This window comes from Plectropomus leopardus, chromosome 16 (assembly GCF_008729295.1).
Source record: "Plectropomus leopardus isolate mb chromosome 16, YSFRI_Pleo_2.0, whole genome shotgun sequence".
NCBI classification, from domain to species: Eukaryota; Metazoa; Chordata; class Actinopteri; order Perciformes; family Serranidae; genus Plectropomus; species Plectropomus leopardus.
Window position 1 is genome coordinate 10,671,317 of NC_056478.1, and position 22,109 is coordinate 10,693,425.

General features: G+C 41.7%; 1 protein-coding gene across 1 annotated transcript; it reads left to right on the forward strand.

Annotated features, from left to right (window-relative positions):
- Window positions 1-1,704: 1,704 nt before the first annotated feature.
- chrna2b (cholinergic receptor, nicotinic, alpha 2b (neuronal)) lies at window positions 1,705-20,621 on the forward strand. The gene is made up of 6 exons (XM_042503196.1): window positions 1,705-2,362; window positions 8,284-8,435; window positions 9,268-9,312; window positions 9,512-9,621; window positions 13,073-14,240; window positions 20,297-20,621. The coding sequence occupies exons 1-6, from the start codon at window positions 2,296-2,298 to the stop codon at window positions 20,420-20,422; spliced, it is 1,668 nt and encodes a 555-aa protein (XP_042359130.1). The 5' UTR covers window positions 1,705-2,295; the 3' UTR covers window positions 20,423-20,621.
- Window positions 20,622-22,109: the final 1,488 nt, after the last annotated feature.

The window sequence follows — 22,109 nt, forward strand, 5'->3', positions numbered from 1 at the left end:
AGAAAAAACAACACCAGTGTTTTTTGTAGTAACCCGTCACTGTTTCGATGGCTTTTTGTGTTTATTTTTTTACACATATCGCTGCAGTTCCTGCTGAGATTTGGCAAACTGAATTAGGTATTTTAAGTCAAAACATGATGTTTTCCTAATCATAACTAAGTGTTTTTCTGCCTAAACCTAACCTCAAGTCAAATTTCAATGTATCCGCTGCATAATGATGTTCACATGCAACCTATCTGTAGTGTGCAGGAATGTACAATGCCAACATTTATTCTGGCGATTGAGATGGACAACCTGTGGATGAGGGAAAACATATAATATAGTATAACTATAAACAATTAGACAATTCCCTTGATTACAAAGAATGTAACAGGAAGCACATAATGAGAAAAGTGGCCGAAGCTCTTAAAACATAGCACCTTTGATTCTGCACATCGTTTAGAGAATTTGTTTTTTTTTTATTTCACAGACTGTAAAACTTAAAGGAACAGAAAAGTATAATTATTTGTGGGTCTCAGCTGAATTTACCCGTTCAAATGTGATAAACACACTTTTGTTGTGTATCCAGCTCCATTGTGCTATTCTCTCTTTAACCCTGCCAGGACTCCTGAGAGAGAATGCTTTTATGTGTGTGTATGTGTGTGTGTGTGTTTTTTTAACTGTGATAATATGAATTTGTACAATGTAACTGAAATATGCTTCAACCAGTAAACAGCAACAAGAAATAAATCAGCCCGTTTTTCCCTTTTTTTCCTAAATGAGCTGACATGCTATTTCTTCTTCAATGTTTTAAGGCAGTGGTACCCAACTGGTGGGTTGCAGTCCAAAAGTGGGCCGTGGGTCCATTCTAAATGGACCGCAAGTGATTTGCAAACATGTCAAGTTTCTAAAAAGCACACTTTATTGTAAAGCACAGTGCATCCTGGCACAGGGCTTTTATTTTGAAGTTTACTTTCCTGCTGTAGAATGAGACAGTTTTACTATCTAACTATTTTATTGCCCAGTTCTTGGTATTATTTTAAAATGCTGTTTCTTTACAGCATTTTTGACACTGATACTGAAGCAATTATATGCATTTTTTTGTTGCAATGCTATTTCTTCACTAAGTTTTAAGTAACTGCTGTTCATTCTTGCAACACGTTTGAATTTCATGGTGCTCTAAGCCCGTGTGTTGTTTATATATTGTTAAATAAAACTGATTAAGTGGTAATTTCTCTTGTATGTGAAGCATGAATTTATGACTAAGGAAAAATCTGGACCCCATGGCTGGACCGGTTGGGAACCACTGTCTTACGAGGACTCGACTTCACAGGGCATATTCATTCACCTAGTCTGCCCTCTAGCTGTCTTCCACAGAAACACCCCACGGATGTTTCAGCTGCATGTGTCACTTACAACACACCCTTAAATGTTTTAAAAAATAAATAAATAAATAAACAAACGATCAGTCTTTCCTCTTTTCAAGCGATATGGGATCAATGTGGAATTATTGATTGATCGTTTCCAACAAGTGCAAGGTACCATTTATATGCTGAACCCTATGTGCGTGTGTGAAAGAGTGAAAGAGAGAGAAAGGGGGAAGGAGGGGGGACTGTTTAGGTACCAGATGAAAGACGCGAGGTCCTCAGACTGGTCCTGTCTTCCCACAGTGGATGATGCTGTTTTGCGGTCCTCATAGACCAAACTGGCCACTAAAAATGCCCCGAACCATGGGGGGAAAGAGCTTTAGATTTCTACAAGGATAACAAAGTCTTAGATTAGGTTACCAAGGACGCGTAAATTCTTGGCACCGTGCGTAAAAAGATGGAATTGTTTGGATGATATACTCAACAACAACCCGGACTATTTTCTGTAGGTTAATTTCCTGAGAGCTGCTTTGTAAAGCCATTTCTAAAAGCTTAAATCTGAAAATACACCAAAGGTAAGCTACAGAGCCGCTCCCTGATTCAGCACCGGATTGGTTTTGGAGCGCGAGGTACATCAACAAGAGGTACATCACCCGCTCCTATCCTGTCTGAACTGGGCTAAAGTGGGATAAGTGACACATCCATCGATGTAGAGATGCTTTAGAGAAAATACCGTTAAGTTACTCAGTCCGAGTACCGTCACACTTACTCTCCGCCCACAATTGTAAACGCAGCTATACCAACAGCGGTGGTAAAGTTGTCCTGATATGCCTCCCAGCCGCGAAGATGACAGATTTTGCCCACAAATCACAGTTTCAAGGTAACGTTTTGACAGCGGACGGAAACGCCTCCGTGCTCTCCGGTGAACTTCTCACTGACAGAGTGCAAAATGGGACACAACCACCTGTTCTCTGCGAGGACGGCCATCCTTTGTTCGCTGCTCATGTGTCAGTCAGGTAAGCGCTTCTTAAATATTTTAACGACGTCAGTCGACGTCGTAACAGCGCCAAAATATCATGTTTAACGCAGATGTTTGCTAACTGACGACCAGAGCGCTAAAAAACTTTTTTTTTCTCACAGTAATAAGTTCTAAACGTCGAATAAGTTTAAAGTTACTCGATTTAAAATACAAGCTTACTTTTCAGTGTCAAAACACCTACCCAATATTTATGTCACCCCGCGCGCAGTCTGTTAACGGCAAACGTTTTCTTAGCTCGTGTATCAGTATGGTTTGCACAGTGTCTGAAAGTAACTAGTTACATCTGATACTCAATTTACAGCACTATTTACACCCCCAAACATTTTCTAAGTCACAATAAAAGTAAAGTGATTCATACTGTTTTTTTTTTTTTGTTTTTTTTTTGGGGGGGGGGGTGTATACACTTTTGGTATACATAAGGTGCCAGAGTGCATAAAACAGCATCAAAATAGAGCTTGTTTATAAAAAAAAAAGTGTCCCAAAATTCAAGAAATGTCCTAAAATCTGAGAAAGGTCCTAAAAAAACTTGAAACGTCCTAAAATAGCCTACTAGAAACGTCGTGAAATTCTAGAAAGGCTCAAAATCCCAGAAACATCCTAAAATACAAGAAATCCTAGAAACATCCTCAAAATCCTAAAAATGTCCTAAAAGCCGAAAAACGACCTAAAATCTGAGAAACGTCCTAAAAATCTGACAAATGCACTAAAATTCTAGAACTGTCTAAAATTCTTCAAACATGTTATATACTGCCCATATATGGGCAGGTTGAGTATCTTTGTTTTGGAAATGTTATGGACTATTGTTGTGTATAATGAAAGTAATTGTTAAAGTAATCCACTGGAGATAACCTAGGTAACATAACATAACAGCAAATTATTAATAACAATTAATTGTTATTTAATTTAGCTGTGAGATTTTTTGCCCCGAAAAAGCAACATGGTGGCCAATTTATCTTCTGTAGCTGTTGGCTTAGTGTTGCTCTAATATGCATCCATATGTGACATTTTGTTTACGATTTGGTACTCAAAACTTAATGGTACAGCCTAATGTACTCCAAATGCTCTGTGTACTTATACGTTGTAAATGGTCATGAAATTGTTATTCTCAGTCCTGGAAAAAACATGGAAAACTTTTGAATTTCTTCCATTAAAATATGTGGGAACCGTAATTAAAGTCAACATTTCTGATGTTATGAATACACTGATGATATGCCTCTAAACCTAATACTTTGTTTTTTAGTGTGTACTTGCACTTTCCTGTTGGCAACATGTAGATTAACCTAATTAATTTTAATTACCCTCATTGTCATTATTATTAGACTTTTTCAATTGGGTACATTTTTCAAGAGGATATACCCGTTTTGTGGACAGTGTCTAAGATGATAATAGTTGATTTCAGTTTGACCTTAAATCAATCAAGCTTGACAGTGGAGGTCTTATGTATGTATTGTATTGAGTTCTCTCTTAACCCTTTCAAACCTGGATCAGCATCAGTTTTGTTGTACTGTGTACCAGACCCTTTGAAGCAAATTGATTTGCTTTATTTAAAAAATATAGGGAATAAAGGAATGACCAACTTTATAAAAAAACGTCTCACAAATTACAAGAAATCAGTAAATGTGACAAGAAAATTACCTAAAAATTAATTTTGAAAAAGAATGGGTGTTAATAGAAAAAGACCCAAATAATAGGGATAATATGGAAAAATATCCAGAAAACTATGTTTATTATATAGGTTTATATTTAAAATTATGTTTGAGGGAAAAAAATAAATATATCAAAATATATAAAATAAAAACTCTATGTTTTGTTTGTTTTGGGTTTTATTTCCTGCTCAATTTCGGGTAATTTTCTTGTGACATTTAACCAAAATGTTTTGGCACATTTTTGGGCCAAGCCTTGTTAGATTGCTAGTTGCCTTCTCCCCATATTTTTAAAAGAGATTAAACCTATTTGCTCTGCTTTTAAAGAGATGACTCAAAGGAAGGAGGAGTTTTGTGCATAAACTGGGGCTCACTAAGAGGTTTAAGATAACATACGTTGTCTTTTTACTTATGTAAAAGAGGGCTTTTCTGGCCCCTCCCTCCATCTTGACATCCTATAGCAATCAGGTGTGCAGGTGCTTGATCTCGTGCCATCTCATTATGTCACTGAAAGCTTCCTGACCACAATTTTAGCCAGCTCACCGGAAAATTCGTTGCATGTTGTTTTTTAAGTGAACTTTTTACTCTTAAATATTTGACAGCACCAATTTCACGAGAGCGCCCCTGGCTTGAGAAGCTGCTGAGTCGAACATCTGAACTGGTCAGTGTTTCATGCGCCTCGCCAAGGGGTTTGGCCACGGTCCAACACGCGCGGCCCCAGTGTGCTGGATGTTGGAGGTGTCATCTCATTTCAAGTCTCCGCTGGCAGCAGCCTTTGATCTATGGCGCCCAGGAGCGAATTCTTTTTTTTTTTTTTTTTTTGAAAGCCCCACATCTGGTCCTTCCCAGATGCATGGACAGATGAACATGCACCGCCCTGACTGTCAGGAGAACAGATAAGAAGTCTCTGGTGCATGCTTGTTTGCCAGAGTGAAATTAGTTCAAGGTGGCAGATGATGAGCCCAAGTGCACCATGGGCAAATTAACTCTGAATTCATACTCTGTACCACATCTACTGCCTCTTTTTCCCCCCAAAAAACTATTGTTAAAACAATTATGTCTTGCCTAAATTGTCACTTTACATGATATCCACGAGGCAGCTGTGTTACATAGAGGCTTCATCTGCATATTTGTGCAGGTTTTCTTTGTTAAAGACCTTCAAGCCAAAGAATTAGCATATAGGCAATAAATCATTCAAACAGATTTCCCTCAGGTGCTCTCCATGCAACATTAAAGCCCTCACCTGTTTATCCTCCACTGGACTGTCCTACACTTATTGGTCGTGAATACGTGTCAATATGGTCGTCAGGGCAGCAACTCACCCGTGGTCACGTAATGATGTGGCCTTGGCTATAAGCAACCATCAGTGCTGCCAGATGCAGGTGGTCCAAGGTCTGGTTTTCAGGTCTTTGATGGATCATTGGGTTGCATTACGCCCTGTCAAACAGAGATCCAGAGGGAGTGGGTGTTAATGGCATGTAAACCCAATGACGTCTCTATTGATTGATTTTTAATAATGACTCTTAAGGTTTGGCTTCCGTGTAAGGCTTTACATCAACACGTCCTTATATTGATCTCGCCAGAGAAGCTGCTATGAGATTTTTGCTTATAACAAAAGTTCTCTTTCTGTACATTTAACAATTATTAAAGTTAATGAAATTGTTAAATAATATTAATAATAAATTACTAACAGGAGAATGAATGACCAATGTAGGTTCACACATACTCTATAATACACTAGAACAGGCCCAATAAAATGGTAGATATTGGCTTATTGCAACATCCCAATTTCCAGAAAAAAATGATTATATTGTGTGTTTTTGCAAATCACATTTGCACATTATTTTGTAACATTTCTCAACATACTGTGTTGAGGGTGTTGTGAGGTTTAGGCACAAAAATCAAATGGTTATGATTAGGAAAAGATTATGTTTTGGCTTTAAACTCCACAATTTGGTGGTACAAAAGCTGCTAGAACAGCAGATAGTATTTTTAAAAACACCCAGGTTCCTCGGCTCAAACTCTGACGGGAAACATTGTGAAGAGACATCAAAAAACAACCAGTGTTATTGGTTTTGAACATTGGTCTGCAGTTTGGCAGGCGTCCTGCCTAGATGATGTGACAGCGTGTGATATTGACGTCTTTATGAGATCTACAAGGCTTTCAACTAACTCCAACGTAAATCTGTCCACGTCAGTACTTAACGCTGAGAGTAACTGACATAAAAACCAAAAGTCAGTGTGCTTCAGCCGTGTATTACAGATTCGCTAATGATTGCCCTTTGCATCACTATCAGACGCAGAAGGCCGTGACAAAGCATCGTTATTTGACCACTTGGGAAAGTGTCTTAGTTTTGTATTCATGTTTTGTAGAAAGTCTATCACAGTATGTATTTTTGACCAAAAAACTACTTGATATCGAAACTAGAACAGTATTGTAGGGTTGACTATTGGTGCTGACACAAAATATTTAATGAATGAGATTTTGATAAATAGTCATCAGTAATGAGGGTAAAAGCATATAATACAAATAAAACAGCTATAACAGTCTGGTAAGTTCAGTTCACTTAACTGTTATTCAACCTTTAAAGCCAGGAAAACACAAGATTACGGCATTACTTTATCCCAAATTTAAGATGATATTTAGTCTTATATTATTATCAGGGGTCAACAGATTACTGGCCTAGACGATTATTGGAGCCAGTATTGGGTATTTTGCCAATTATCTGTATCAGCATTTTATTTTAGTGATCACTGATAAAATTAATTAAAAAGTGCAAAGAACGTGTCAGCATGGGAAAAACTATTACTCTGTAAAGCCTGAGGGAGCTATTTTTGTTTATTAATTTTTTAGTTAAATTTTCACTGAACTTAATGAACAAAAAGTTGCTGGGAACTTGCTGTATATGATGTTGAAAGTTTCAGTTTTAACATTTGCTAAAGGCATTAAAGCAAAGTTTTGTGTTGGAGCGTGTTACATTCCATATTTTAAATACTGACAGAAATATTTTCATTGTAAATGCATATCGGTTATCAGTCTCATTAGCCACTAGTAATCAGTATTGGCCCTGAAAAAAAATATCAGTTGACCCCTAATTATAATATTTGAAATAATATTAACATATTGCCAGCCGTAGTCATAATATAGTATACACAACTGTACACAAAGTATCGTCACCCTCTGCTTCAACTTAAAACTGTGAGTTAATTGTTTCATGCATCAGCTGTAACGCAGAGTGACAGACAGCTCGACAATAAACACCCTTCACTAGTGAGAAATTAGCTCACCTCCACTTAACACAAGCAGGCAATGATGTGTGTAATTGACTCTGACTACATTGATGAAGGTGGGAGGGGTAATCCCCGAGGGGCGGGATTCCTGTCCATTTCCATGCTATTCATCCTGCAGAAAAATAATACAGTGACTCAGCCTGAGCTTGTACGCATATCTGTCTAGACTGCATATTCAAAATCAATTGGATTAAGCCACGTCTCCTCGTGAAGCTGCACATACATAATAATAACATTTCAGAGATAAAGAGAGGTCGCAGCTGAAATGTTTTCTCCTGCTTCTCCTGCTCACCTCGAGAGGTTTCAGCAGACGACCCACACGAGGGGCTCAGATCAAGACATCAGAAGATTTGCGACGATGTGGAAAAGTCGATAAGACTTTACCAAGAAAGGTCTCAGATGTTAAGAGTCGGCTTCTGTGCTGAAACATGAGACCCTCACCCTCGCTCGCAGAAGCCACAATATCATGGCAGCCTGATTTACTACAGTTTGTTAAGTGAGGATTAGAGAAGACACGGATGAGAGAACATGGATGTGATCCCTGTATTCTCTGCCTCTGTCCTTTTCCACAGTGCTCACTCAACATGTTTTCATTACCATACCATTAAATATTAACCGCTGAATGCCAACAAAATAGTTAAAAAAGTCCAGATGACCTTGATGTCAAAAGAACATCTGTAGCATCATCAGTTACTTTAGTTTCATATAAGCTTATTAAAATCTTGAAAGACTTCATATTGCAGTTCCAAGAAATATTTAATGGATTTTTTAAAATAAATATTTAAATTAAAAAAAAGAAAAGATGGATGTTAAGTTTAATAGAATTTCATTTGCACAGTGTTAAATAAATGTGACCAATTTATATATATTTCATTACTCTCATATCATATCTGTCCTCTATGAATGTTTGACGTTTAAAAGAGAGAAGTTACTTTTTAAACTAAAAGAAATAATTTATTCGCAGTTCTCTGTCATGAGAAGACCCACTCGCACGCCGAGGATGAACTCTTCAAGACGCTGTTCGCTGGTTACAACAAGTGGTCGAGACCCGTGCCAAACATTTCCGATGTGGTCATCGTCAAGTTCGGACTGTCCATAGCTCAGCTCATTGATGTGGTGAGTCGTAAGGCATTTTTGCCGTATTTATATAAGTTATAAAGAAAGTAAAAGAGGTAATATTTAAAGAGACAGTTCAAATCTATCAAAAAATCAAAAATGCATGTCACACACGCATTTTTTCTTAGTTTTAGTTCTTATTTATCAATCTAGACAGTTTTGGTGTGAGTTGCCGAGTGTTTGAGATATCGGCCGTAGAGATGTCTGCCTTCTCTCCACTTTAATGGAACCAGATGGCACTCAGCTTGGCAGACAGCAATGTCTCTTTCCAGAAATCATGATCTGGTTACTCAAGATAATCTATGGGGAAAATGCCTTTTTTGGGCCACGGGGGATTTTTCCTTGCCATAACGCAAGTGGCCACTGGGAAAAACTGGCTACAAGGCTGAGCAGGTTCCTGGTCTGTCTTGTAAGACCAGTTTCTATCGCACCTTGGGTTTTGAAGTGTGAAGTAGGCGGCCGGTGACAGGTTTATACCCCCACTCCACATCCTCTGAGCTAGACTTTCCCTACACTGCCATAAACTGACACCGCAACTTTAAACGTCTTTACAGTTATACACTATATGTGTTTTCAGCAGTTCAGTATGTTTTTTGCATTTTTTTCCATATACAGAAGCAAAAATAAACTTCGGAAAACTAGATTATGCTCCCTCTGCCCTGTCACAGGCAAAGCTGTTAACAGAACACTTCACATCCATCAAGTTATTGAAGTAAAGTTGCTGCAAGCTATATTTGGGTTTGCTTTGACAAACCTCCAAGAACTCACATATTCCTCTGGCCTGAGTTGACAGCCTTAACTCTCTCGCTCTCTCTCTCTGTCTATCTGCAAGGATGAGAAGAACCAAATGATGACAACCAACGTGTGGCTTAAACAGGTCAGAAAAATGTGTGTCAGTGTTGATTTATTATTGAGATTTTATTTCCTCAGAGGGACTCTGGTGATGTAAAATGTTAAGAATATGAAAAGCTACTTCTGCAGCACTCATTTCACAGCGTTCATGAGGAACTGAAAGACTTTCATGACAATAAGGGTCATAGCTCTAAAAAACAAACAAACATGTTTTTATCCCTCAGGAGTGGAATGACTACAAACTTCGCTGGAGACCATCAGACTACGACAACGTGACGTCAATAAGAGTGCCGTCAGAACTCATCTGGGTGCCAGACATCGTCCTCTATAACAAGTTAGTGTGATATGAGACTTATGTTGGCTTTTTAGTAAACGATTTTTCAAGCGATTTTACTCTTGCAGACAAATTTACATTGTTGGAATGAAATGTCATTGTGCATTAATCAGCATTCAAACAAATGTAAATGCATCCCAGCTGGCTGAAAGGCTAGTTTTTTATTTGCAGTTTCCTCGCCTGATGTTCTGAGGTATTTTAGAATAATATAAAAATAATACGAAATGTACAATAGTTGAAAATGTACAACATCTTGGTAAAAAAAAAAAAACAAAACACATGCAATACAGATGTAAGGTGGTCATAAAACTTAGTCCGAGCTGTCTGAAGTCAGTCTTTTTCTCGTCTTGACATGACAGTAAAATCAATCATGTTTAATATTATTAACTTATTATTGTGTTTTTGGTCTTGGCTCATGCACAAAGTGCAGTTCCATGATGTGGACATTGTTAACAACCAATAACTGCACTCTCTCCAGCACCAACAGGAAGCAGCAAACCAAGCAGACTGTAAACATGGAGGGGCAACAATGAGAAGTTTTGGTTCTGTTGTACTGTGGAAAAGGAGGAGAAACTGGTGGAGTTGTGGAGTGAACAAAAGTTGGCGTTTAATTCAGCGTCAATCTGATCCACCAAGCAGCACTTATTTTAATGAGAAATCTTTATTTCTGAAACGCTTTTCCTCTCATTTCCACAGTCCTCTCCCACCGAAATGACAAAGCCAACCAATGGAGCGAATTAAGGGAACAAAATGCAAAGAGTAAAGTTTGAGCGCAAATAGTTTATCTTTATGGACCATATTAATGCCGAACTGACAGGAGTTCTGTCCACATATGAGACTTTTATGTTGTGTTCCAAGTTTTATCTGTTTTTGCAGACATGTAAGGAATTGTTACAATGTCATATTTCTTAAACGGAGTTTGGTGTACGTTTTCCACCAGGAGCAGGATGGGGGAAAAAATTAATCTAGTTATAATCTTGCAAATAGTGACCTTGCAGTATCCCCAGTCTTTGCAAACATTACAGTCTGTGTCTAAAAACTCTCTTTAGATGTCATTTTTTAATGTTGTGTTATGCCTATCATACACCAGGAGACTTTTATTGAATCCGTTTCATGATCAGGTCAAATCAAATATTTCTCTTCTGCATTGAAAAGGTAATAGAAATTTTAGAGCAATACTGAACTTATCACTTGATAACATTAGACAATGGGTGATTTAACAGACACCCATACAATGATAAATTGGTTCAAATTGATGCCGCTTTACTGGATGGTGTATGGTATGAAAATGGCGCCATCTAGTGAGGCATTTTGCTCCTCTGTTAAATTTCTACACCTTCATATTTCAAAACACAGGCAAAATATTATATCAATTAAACCTTCCTCTCTCCTATTTAAGCAAAGATGTTAAGCATTCCTATTAACTGCATTTGAATTGTGCATCTTTGTCCATGTATGTTGATACAGAATATTTATTTCAGAATAAGACAATCTTCATACATGTATTGCTTTGGTGTGAATCTATTGTGAAACCTCTCTTTTCTCCTAAATCCACCATGTGGAGATGAAACCGAGAGAGTAGATGATGGAGTTCTGCTCCATCGAGCCAGTGTGATCACAATCTCTGAGCAAAATTTTAAAAAAGGTGCGAAAGTGATGAAATGATAACGACTTCATTACACTTTAGCAGAGCTATCATCACCATTACAGCAGAGAATGGAGGAGAGATGACTGGAGAAGATTATTATTGGGATATCATCATAATTTTGTTTTTTAAAGTAAGGCACTAGACGATGGATATGATTGTTAGTCTGCTATTTTAGTCTCTGATATTTAAAGAGATAGTTCGCCCTATATTTTTCCTCTTACCTGTAGTGCTGTTTATCAGTGTAGATTATTTTGGTGTAGAGTGTTGGAGATATCTGCTGCAGAGATGTCTGCCTTCTCTCCAATATAATGGAACTAGATGGCACATGGCTTGTGATGCTGAAAATCCAAGAAAAAAAAAACATTTAAAAGCTCAACATCAATGTCTCTTACCAGAAATCATGACCCGATTACTCAAGATAATCCACAGATTTTGTTGGGTGCAATTTCATGTAGGAACTATTTTCTGTCAGTGGTGGGTGAAATTCTGAAAATCCTTACTGGGAAAAAAGTACAGGTAGTCCTGAAAAAATAACTCAAGTAAAAATGAAAATTAGTATCTAAGAAACCTACTCAAGTAAAAGCAAGGTAGTAGCTGGAGTACAAATTACTTAAAGTACGATTTACTCTCCAATTAATATTTTTTGGATGTGTGAGTCAGTGCAAAAATAAATAAAAGAAACGCTTGTTTTGATTAGCAGGTCAGCTGATTTAAAATGCAAAAAAAGCCCATATAATTGAGATATGTTTTCCACTCTCTCCATCTCTTCCTTATCATAACATCGAAGAAAAACATTATTTAAAAAATTGACATAATTAACGTCAGCTTGCAGTTTACTTCAATCTACTTGCTGAGGTTAGAAGCGTTTTTAAAAGCGCATATTTCAGTGATTTTTGGAAAGCACCGTAATCACGTCATCATGAAACTGTCTTTTTTTTAGATTTTGGTGTAAAAAGCGTAGCCAGATGAGGTCAGGGGTTTGTCGCAGAGCTGCCTCTTGTTCTGGGTTTTGCTCCATCATCATTGCATCGTGATCAAAAGAAAGGCGGCGCTTCATTTTATTCCAAGCAGCTCGAAACTTGCTCGAAGCAAATGGAGTAGCTCCTCACACACTCAGTCCCCGTAGTTAGAGCATGCTGCCTTTAAAGAAGGCATGAATGGTAAAAAGAAGACTTAAAAAGACATTTACTGGCTCAAATAACATATTTGAGTAAAGAGTAGAAACAGGATCATTAAAACTACTTATTCCTTCAAAAATAGTCTGTTTTATTCCTGTGCATCACTCCTGACAACCTTATCACGACTTAGAGGTTCTCTCAAACACTCGGCAACTCACACGAAAACTATCGACATTTATCAATAATAGGGAATAGGAAAAATGTATTTTAGATTTTGGGGTGGAGGCACGGTCGTGTAGTGGTTAGCACTGTCGCCTGAGGATCTCAGGTTCGAATCCACGATGGGGCAGCGCTCGAATCTTGGATGGGTGGTGCGTGGGTTTTCTCCAGGTTCTCCGGCTTCCTCCCACAATCCAAAGACATGCAGGTTAACTGGTGACTTTAAACTGTCTGAAGGTGTGATTGTGAGCTTGAATGGTTGTCTGTCTCTATGTGTCAGCCTGGTGACCTGTCCACGGTGTACCCCACCTTTCGCCCAATGGCAGCTGCGAGCTCCAGCTCCTGCAACCCTTGGGAGATAAGTTACAGCTAATGAGTGAATGAATGATCTGGGGGTGTCCCTTTAAAACTGATGTCTCACATCTGTATGCTTCCATCACTCATTTGACAATTTCTTCTCTTCCAGCGCTGATGGCGAGTTTGCTGTGACCCACATGACGAAGGCTCACCTTTTCTACACCGGTAAAATCCGCTGGGTCCCTCCTGCCATTTACAAAAGCTCCTGCAGCATCGACGTCACCTTTTTCCCGTTCGATCAACAGAACTGTAAAATGAAATTTGGCTCCTGGACGTACGACAAGGCCAAGATCGACCTGGAGAAAATTGAAAACACGGTGGACCTAAACAATTACTGGGAAAGCGGCGAATGGGCCATCATCAACGCTGTGGGGACGTACAACACAAAGAAGTACGACTGCTGCCATGAGATCTACCCAGACATCACCTACTTCTTCATCATCCGGAGGCTTCCCTTGTTTTACACCATCAACCTCATCATCCCGTGTTTGCTCATCTCCTGCCTCACCGTTCTGGTTTTCTATCTGCCCTCAGACTGTGGCGAGAAGATCACGCTGTGCATCTCTGTGCTGCTGTCTCTCACTGTCTTCCTCCTCCTCATCACTGAGATCATACCGTCCACATCCCTCGTCATCCCGCTCATCGGCGAGTACCTCCTCTTCACTATGATTTTCGTCACCCTCTCCATCGTCATCACCGTCTTTGTGCTCAACGTGCACCACCGCTCTCCCAGCACTCACAAGATGCCCCGCTGGGTCCACTCCGTCTTCCTGGACTTGATCCCACGGTGGTTGTTCATGCGACGGCCTGCGCCAGATGGCCGACGTCGCAGGCTGTTGCTGCTGCAACAGGAAGCAGCGCTGGAGCAGCGGCAGTGCCGGATATCTGGGTACAAATCTGGAAACTGCCTCAGCACCTCGGCGAACTGGTTAAGGGACGGGACAACATCAGAAGACCCCGAGAGAAGCTCTTATGAGGATTTAGAGCTGGGAACTCTGACGTCATATTTCTCCTTCCGCCCTCCTTCACCTAGACCGCCAGGGTCGACCCCGCCGCCACAGCAGAAAAACCCACAGAACAGCCTGAACCGACAGGAAACGGCTGCAGGGACGAACAGACATTTAACAGGGGCCAGAGTCAATCTCACTAAGAGGTCAATCAAAGCTGATAATTCAGTATCAGACTCAACATTCTTGCTTTCACCAAGCGTTATACGCGCTCTGGAAGGGGTGCACTACATCGCAGACCATCTGAGGGCGGAGGACGCCGACTTCAGTGTGAGTATTAATAAAATTTTAAAAATCTACTAACTAACATAGTTCACACACAAAATGACCTTTTGTATGTCAGTCAGGGTTCTCGCGGTTCCTTAAAAAGGCATAGAATTTATTTATCTAAAAATAAGGCCTCAACTGGTATAAAATTGACTTAAATTAAATTTTCAAAAGTCTAAAAATGCTCAGACATGGGAGGTAGGATTTCATTTTTCATTTTTTTCTGAGACTGCATTGTAAAATGTCAAAATAATTTATAACATCTATTGTTTGTTAAAATAGTTTAATAAATTAATTTTTTAAACTCATCATGAGCAGTGGAATCTCACATGCAGATTGAGAAACATAAAATCACCCAGAAAACTGGACAGAAATGCCAGATATTCCCACTTCTGTTAGTAAAGATACTTTAGAGATAACTTTAATGATAACAATATATGTTCATTGTCTTACATGTGTTCCACCCTAAAAAGGGTTGGGATTTTTTTTCAACATTTGACATAATCTAACTTTTTCACTGGCCAAAAAGTCATGTTTTATGTTACAATAAACATTTGGGCGAAATAAAATTTTTGTTATTAGAAAACTGGTCTTATACTTAAATCTGAGTGGGATTTAAAAAAAGTTAAAATGTTTTAAATCCATCTTGCCTTCAGCTGCAGGAACCCTGTCAGTTGCTCACCCAGTGTGCAGCAGCCTTTTGTCCCTCTTTGTGGTTGCTGATGATTGCTGTTCGGCTTTGAGCAGCAAAAACAGGAAAAGAGTGACATCCAAAACTGAGGTGAAGGTTTAACTTAAAATGAAGCTATTTGAGACTCCAGGTTCTTTAAATAAAAGGTAGTATAAGCATGAAATCAAAAGACAAGGCAGCAACAAAGAGCAGACGTTACAGGCAGTGCGCCTCCAATCAGCAGCACCTGGACGTCCTTTGGCTTCTATCCCCCATCGGCACACTGCAGGCCTGCAGAGGGCAGCGAAAAACACAGCGGCAAGAAAAGGAGAGCTGGCTTCTACACTGTGGTACCTTGAATTGCATGTTTTTGAATTAGTCAGTCAGTCATTTTCTGTAATGGTCCTGGTAAGGGTCACAGGGGGGGGCTGGAGCCAAACCCCACCGGCAACGGGCAGGAGGGTGGGGTACACCCTGGACAGTTCGCCAGACCATCGCAGGGCCGACACATATAGACAAACAACCATACACACTCACAGTCACACCTAAGGGCAATTTAGAGTCACCAAATAACCTGCACAGAAGGGCCCCCGCCTGGAACCCTGAACCCTGCTCCAACTGGGATTTGAACCAGGGCCCCTCTTGCTGTGAGGCAACAGTGCTAACCACAAAGCCACTGTGCCGCCCTGGTTTTGAATTAAAAAGAAAAAAAGAAAATTCTTGATACATTTTAGCAAAGAGGGATCTTGTTTAACAACAGCAAAACTATATTTTTGAATTCTTCGTTCACTTTAGGGTTATGCGATAAAGTTTTTGGGGGTTTTTTTTCCAAAAATTCGATTTGACATGGGGTGAGTCCTTGATTTTTAAAACACTTTTACTTAGCTCAAGGAAACTTATGCTAGCATAAAACCATCATTGATCAAAAATCAATTATAGAAAGAGACATAATTGATCCTATATGCAGTTCGAGGTGTCCTGTCATCAGTTTTACAGATGTCTTGTGGTCTAAGGCGAAAATGTTTTTTGAGTGAAGCTATATAGCAGAGTTTCAGGAGCAGGACCACACTTCTACCGCACCTCAACCGCGCTTAAATACCCTCCTAACCCGATCTCCCCCTTTCCTTCTCGTTATTCTGCACGAGCGCGTACCGACACACCACGTAGCGTTTTGCTCTCGGTCGACTGCGGCTCGCTCACTCACCCCTATTATGGATCCGGTCTCTCTGTCCCCGTTGGATGGCGACCTGTTCGGTCGAAGCCGTGACCATGGCCCTCACCGTCTCCATCTGGCCGCGCAGGCGTCCTCAGGGTCCGACGCCGACAACTTCTCTGTCGCGTCCGTGCTGGAGACGCCGACCTCGGCAGTGCAACCGGCCGCCGGCCCCTCGGTTCCCTTCTTGGTCCATGTTCCACCTGGCTCCTCTCTGCTCACCATAGATGTACGGCTCGGCCAATGGTTCCTCTGCGTCTGCTGGTCCGCCACCCTCAGCGGAAAGAAGAGGACGCGGTCGCCCCCGTGCAGCCCTGCGCCGCCGCGGTTCTCCTACTCCATCGCCGCGGAGGATACTGGCGGCCTCCCGCCGATGTCTCGACTCTGCCGGCTCGGCGGCTCGCCGTCGAGCGATGTGCGCTGGAGCGAGGCGTCACCACGCTCCAGCGAGGTCTCCCGATTGCCGGCCGCCTTCGAAGACCGGGGAATACTGTTTTGCAGAACTGACAACAAGCTTTTTGACATCCTGACATCTGAGTGCCGCTCTGTCAACATCGGCGCTCTTCCGGGAGACGTCATCGCGGCGGCTCCCGTCGTGCGCCATGACGTCAGTACCTCTGTTAAAGGGCCGGTTCGTCTTCAACCACTTCCGGCGGACCGTGCTGAATAGGAAGCGGGGACATGCTGCCTCTGGCGTGTCAAGTCAAGTCGGTTTTATTTGTAGAGCCCATTTTCACAAAACATGGTTTGCCTCAGTGGGCTGTACGGTTTACAACATCCCTCTGCCCTTAGTCCCTCACATCACCCAAGGGAAAACTCCCCAAAAAAAAAAAAAAAAAAAGGAAGAAACCTCAGCAAGAGCGGGGCGCTGGGGGTGCAGCGGTCGCTTCACCTCGGTCCCACCAGCCGCAGAGGTCAGGTTTGCCTGATGCGTCTGATGTGTCATGGCACCCTCCCACTCCCACCAGCTCACCTGACCTGGGATTCTCGACGCTGTGTTGCCTGCATCCTTGACTGTTCTCCCTCCTCAATTTGAGCAGCCCACTCGTGTTGGACCGCCTGGCACCGGGATGCCAGCGCCACTTCCTGCTCTCCCCGGCCATCCATAGCAGCTCTGTACCCTTGGAGCACCTGGCACCGGGCTGCCGGTGCCCTCTACTGCTCAACCTCAGCAACTGCAGCATTCGTTTCTTGATGGAATTTCTAGCACCAGGGTATCGGTGCCCTCGGCCGCGCATGCTCGACAATCGCACCACTTCGCTCTCGCTGGGGCTTCTGGCACCGGGGTGCCGCTGCCCCCAGTTGTACGTTCACAGTGACTTTGACAGTTCGCTCTCGTTGGAGCTTCTGGCACCAAGATGCCGCGCCCCCGGCTGTACAACCTCGCCCACTGCGCCGTTTCCCTTTTCTTGAGGCAGCATCTGGCACCGGGCTGCCAGTGCCCTCTACTGCTTAACATCGACGCCTGCAGCGGTTCGCTCTTGCTGGGGAGTCTGGCATTGGGATGCCATTGCCCCCGGCCGTGCACGCTCGGCAACCAAACCACTTAGCTATCGTTGGGGCATCTGGCACCGGGGTGCCGCTGCCCCCAGTTGTACGTCCAGTGACTTCGACAGTTCGCTCTCGTTGGGGCATCTGGCACCGAGATGTTGGGGGCCCCCAGATGTACGACATTGGCTACTGCACCGGTTCGCTCTCCTTGGGGCTTTTGGCACCGGGCTGCCAGTGCCCTCTACTGCTTACCCTCGAAGCCTGCATCCGCATTGTTCCCCAGGGGAGGGCTCCTTTCTCATCTGTTGCCTGTCGCTTCTTCCGTCCCGTCGCTCATAGCCTCCATCTCTCTCGTTGCGCCCAGCTGCGGCGAGCTCTGGTTCTGGCTCCGTTGCTTGGCGATTGGAACGAATCTCCTTCTTTGAGACGATCACCTGTCTCATCCTCAGGACGTCAACCTTTTCGATGACATGGCTCCATCTGCCGTTTTTGGGTTTTTTTTACGATGGAAGATGGTTCGTAGGCAAATGGCCCCAAGAGTTGGAAGGAGACTGCCAGGTCACTTTATCTGCTCTCTTTGAGATCTACCCCATCATCGTCGTCACCATGTTATGGGGCCGTGAATGGAGTCGCCTATCTGTCCTCATCTACTCAGACAATCTCGCAGTAGTTTGACATTTAAATAAAGAAGTTCAGAAGCTTGGCTCCTCATGTAGACGCACACCCGACTCCGGTTCCTCCATATTCGACCTTGCCTTTCAACATCTAAACCCAGCTTTCATGCCCCTGATCTGGAATCTCAGAACACCATCATCAATAGCCTGTCCCCATGCAACTCTCTCTCCATATCGGTCGGCTTGGAATTATTTCCACAACTTTCATTACATGCATAACATAACTTTTCCTTCATTTGATCTCATCACCTTAACCTGCTTCATCACCCACGCCCATTCTGTCTTGGGAAATTAAAACCCAGACAATCAAAGTCTACCTCAGCGGCATTTCATTCATCTCTAAACTCCTAACCGGTAGTCATGGCCAGCTCATGGTCATCCCCAGATCACCTCACTGCTCAGAGGCCACTCACACTAAGAACCAGCCCAAAATCCTCGTAGACTCCCATTAACCACGGATCTGCTGTCATGCTGTATCCACACCATCGGCTCCAGATATAGCTACCTCACGTCAACCAAACTCTAGAGGCAATGTTCATTCTCGCCTTCTTCCGTTTCCTCAGATGCTCAGAATTCACTGCTTCGACCCTTCGATACGATCCACGTCGGCAGGCCTGCCTCTCGGACCTTTTTTCCCTAACGACACCACAGTTATTCTTAAAAAGAACCAAAACCAACTAATCTAGCCAACCCACTCCCGTCTTCTACTTTAACATTCAATCAGTTCTAAACCCCTTCCTTATTCTCTCCAATTACTTACATTTCCAGACATCACAAAGCAAATCCCAAGATGACCCTCTGTTTGCATCTGAATCCGGCCAGGTGGTTACCGGCTTCTGGTTCCACCAACACTTCCGTCAGGTCCCGTCATTGTCAGGCATCTCTCCCATGCATTACTCCGGACATTCTTTCAGAATCCGAGCTGCCACCTCAGCTTCCCACAGCGGTATACCGGAACACTTAATTCAGATCATGGGCAGATGGTCCTCCCAAGCTTATCACCGTTATGTCCGTTCCGACCTAAGAGATCTCAAATCGGCTTTTTCCTGTCTCATATAATGCACGCTTTTGGGGATTCTGTCGTGCCCAGGAGCCACAGCGGATTCCCACCGAAGCTTCCCCACACCGCACTCAACCATCCATTCCAATAATTCAACATCAATGTTTATACCAAATCTACATTCATGTCAATAAATTGTTAAAATTAATTCTGATTGAGGTGTGGTCCTTGCTAGTGAAGTGAAGCTATATAGCAGAGTTTCAGGAGCAGTACCACACCTCTACCGCACCTCAACCGTGCCTCTTCCGGACTTAAATATCTCCTAAATCTCCCCTTTTTTCTCATTATTCTGCACCCCTCCCTCCCTCCCTCGATCTCTTTCGTTTTCCTCCTTCTTCCGTAGGGTCCTAAGGGATCTGTCGTGCCCGGGAGCCACGGCGGATTCCCACCGAAGCTTCCCCACACCGCACTCAACCATCCATTCCAATAATTCAACATCAATGTTTATACCAAATCTACATTCACGTCAATAAATTGTTAAAATTAATTCCGATTGAGGTGTGGTCCTTGCTAGTGAATTGTGGGATATTTTTTCATGCAATACTGCCAGTGGTCACCTGGGAAAAACTGGCTACAGGGCTGAGCAGCTTTCCCGAGAGGTCTGCATGTTTGCAGGCACCTGTTTATAGAGAAAAAGCTAAAATAAAATATTTAAAAAATTGCATAAAAAAAAAACAAAAATAGAAAGATAAACGAAAAGAAAAGCATGTTGCAGTACTTGCTTAGAACCAAACAGCAGACACACACAGTTCGAGATCACCTGCGAGTTTGGTGTCTAGCAGCTAAAGAACCTTTTTCCTCAGGAATATTGGACTTACATCATCCAGGTGGCCAGAAACACAACTCCGAATGAACAATAATGTTGCTGCGTATCTTCTAGATGTGTAAGAAACTACAGACATCAGAATAATCTCACTTTTTTCACCTAATGTTGCTCTTGATTCCACACAGGTGAAAGAGGATTGGAAGTACGTCGCTATGGTGATTGACCGCATCTTCCTGTGGATGTTCATTATTGTGTGCCTGCTCGGGACCATCGGCCTCTTCCTTCCCCCCTGGCTAGCCGGCATGATCTAGCTCTTGTGAGAAGGTGTGAAAAATTCATAACCACCTCTAGTTAGTGAAGTTTGACACTCAAAATGTAGCTGAACTCTATTTCAAGCCTGGGTCAGTGGCCTCACGAGGCCGCAAACGCTCTTCACACAACACCAAACCAGAAGTTTGCTTATTTTAGATCCTTTTAATGAGTGGGGTAAAAATCAAAAGGCCATTTTAGGATGTTTCAGACGCAGCTCATCATGTTTTCAGCCTCAGGTGTACTTCCTCAGCCTCACCTGTAAGGTTACTAACATAAGCATGTTAAAAAGCCTACCGTCGGCAATTATTAACATGCTAATGTTCAGCACGACCCGTGATTTTGCATGTTAGCATACTAATGTTAGTGTGTTAACTTGCCAATGTTTGGGACATTGTCTCTTTAGCATGTTCGGGTGACATGTATGGAGTCGGATCACTGTTGATATTAATTAATGCACACAGAAGGATTTACAAATGTTTTTTGTGATTTATACATAAACAGCTCTGGACAAATATAGTTGTATTTAATTGTAAAAATAATCACATAAAAAAACAGGTTCACAACTGTGTTTCTGATGCACACACACATTCCTCATTTTAAGTAAATGTAAACTTGAATCCATGAATATATGTAATTAAAACTGCATTTACAAACTGCTTGTCACGTGTGAACTTCGCTGTACTCTTATGCATTTTCAACACAACCTAGCTAGTGTGAAGTTCGCACGAGAGTAACAGATTTTCATGCAAATAGTCTGTATATTAATGTACCAACAGCCACATTTGAGGAAAACTGCAAATACTTTTCAGTAAATACTTTTCATTTTTAACCTTTTTTATACAAACAATATGTATATGTATATATATATATATATATATATATATATATATATATATATATATATAAAAACAACAATTTTTTTGTCCATTGAAAAATATGTGCAGAGTTATTTTATGTATTAAAAACTTACTAAATACATTTGTGAATCTTTCATTAACTCCACCTAAGAAGTTATGTTTTCAGCAGGATGAGCCAAGAAAGAACCTGTTAAATTTTGGAGCGGATCAGAGTAAGGGTGCAGATACAAAAATGATTTTTCACTTGTGTAAACAGTGCAAGATTAACATTGCAGGTCTGCGCTCTCCGGGTGCCCTTCTAGTTAATGTTGACACTGATCTGACTTTATAAAGGTACTTGTTAAAAAGCATGGCATCAGTGTTGAGTAAGCCATTTTAGTAAGGTGATTCATTTCCTCTTTTATTTGAGAAAGTACAATTTTAAATTTCGTAACTTTATTACATTACATTTCCTGGTAACACTGTGATCAGCACTGGCACCGGCACTCACCCCTTTTCCACCAACATGGACCTGGTTCTGTTCCACTTCCCACACCTACTTTGGAACCATTCAAAGCATTCAACTAAAAAATACATTTGCTCTGAGCCCGTTTATTGGTTCTCAGCCGGACAGATTGAAAAGAGGACGGAGAAGTCAAGTGAGAAATTGTCAGACAAAAAAAGAGCATGCAGTAGTCTCATTAATAGTTGGTCCATGCTTGTTTTTTTGGGTAAAAACATTTATAATAATAGAACAAAAATTTGCAGGTAATCAGCGCAATCCTCGATTTTGCTTCTACTGTTTATTTCAGCTTTGCACTTTACTTTACAGCGCCCTCTGTTGATGATA

Excerpts from the sequence above, each read along its gene's own strand:
- chrna2b (XM_042503196.1), top strand. The coding sequence starts at position 2,296 with ATGGGACACAACCACCTGTTCTCTGCGAGGACGGCCATCCTTTGTTCG. Across the intron at positions 2,363-8,283 it reads GCTGCTCATGTGTCAGTCAG|TTCTCTGTCATGAGAAGACC; the intron begins GTAAGCGCTTCT and ends ATTTATTCGCAG. Across the intron at positions 9,622-13,072 it reads GACATCGTCCTCTATAACAA|CGCTGATGGCGAGTTTGCTG; the intron begins GTTAGTGTGATA and ends CTTCTCTTCCAG.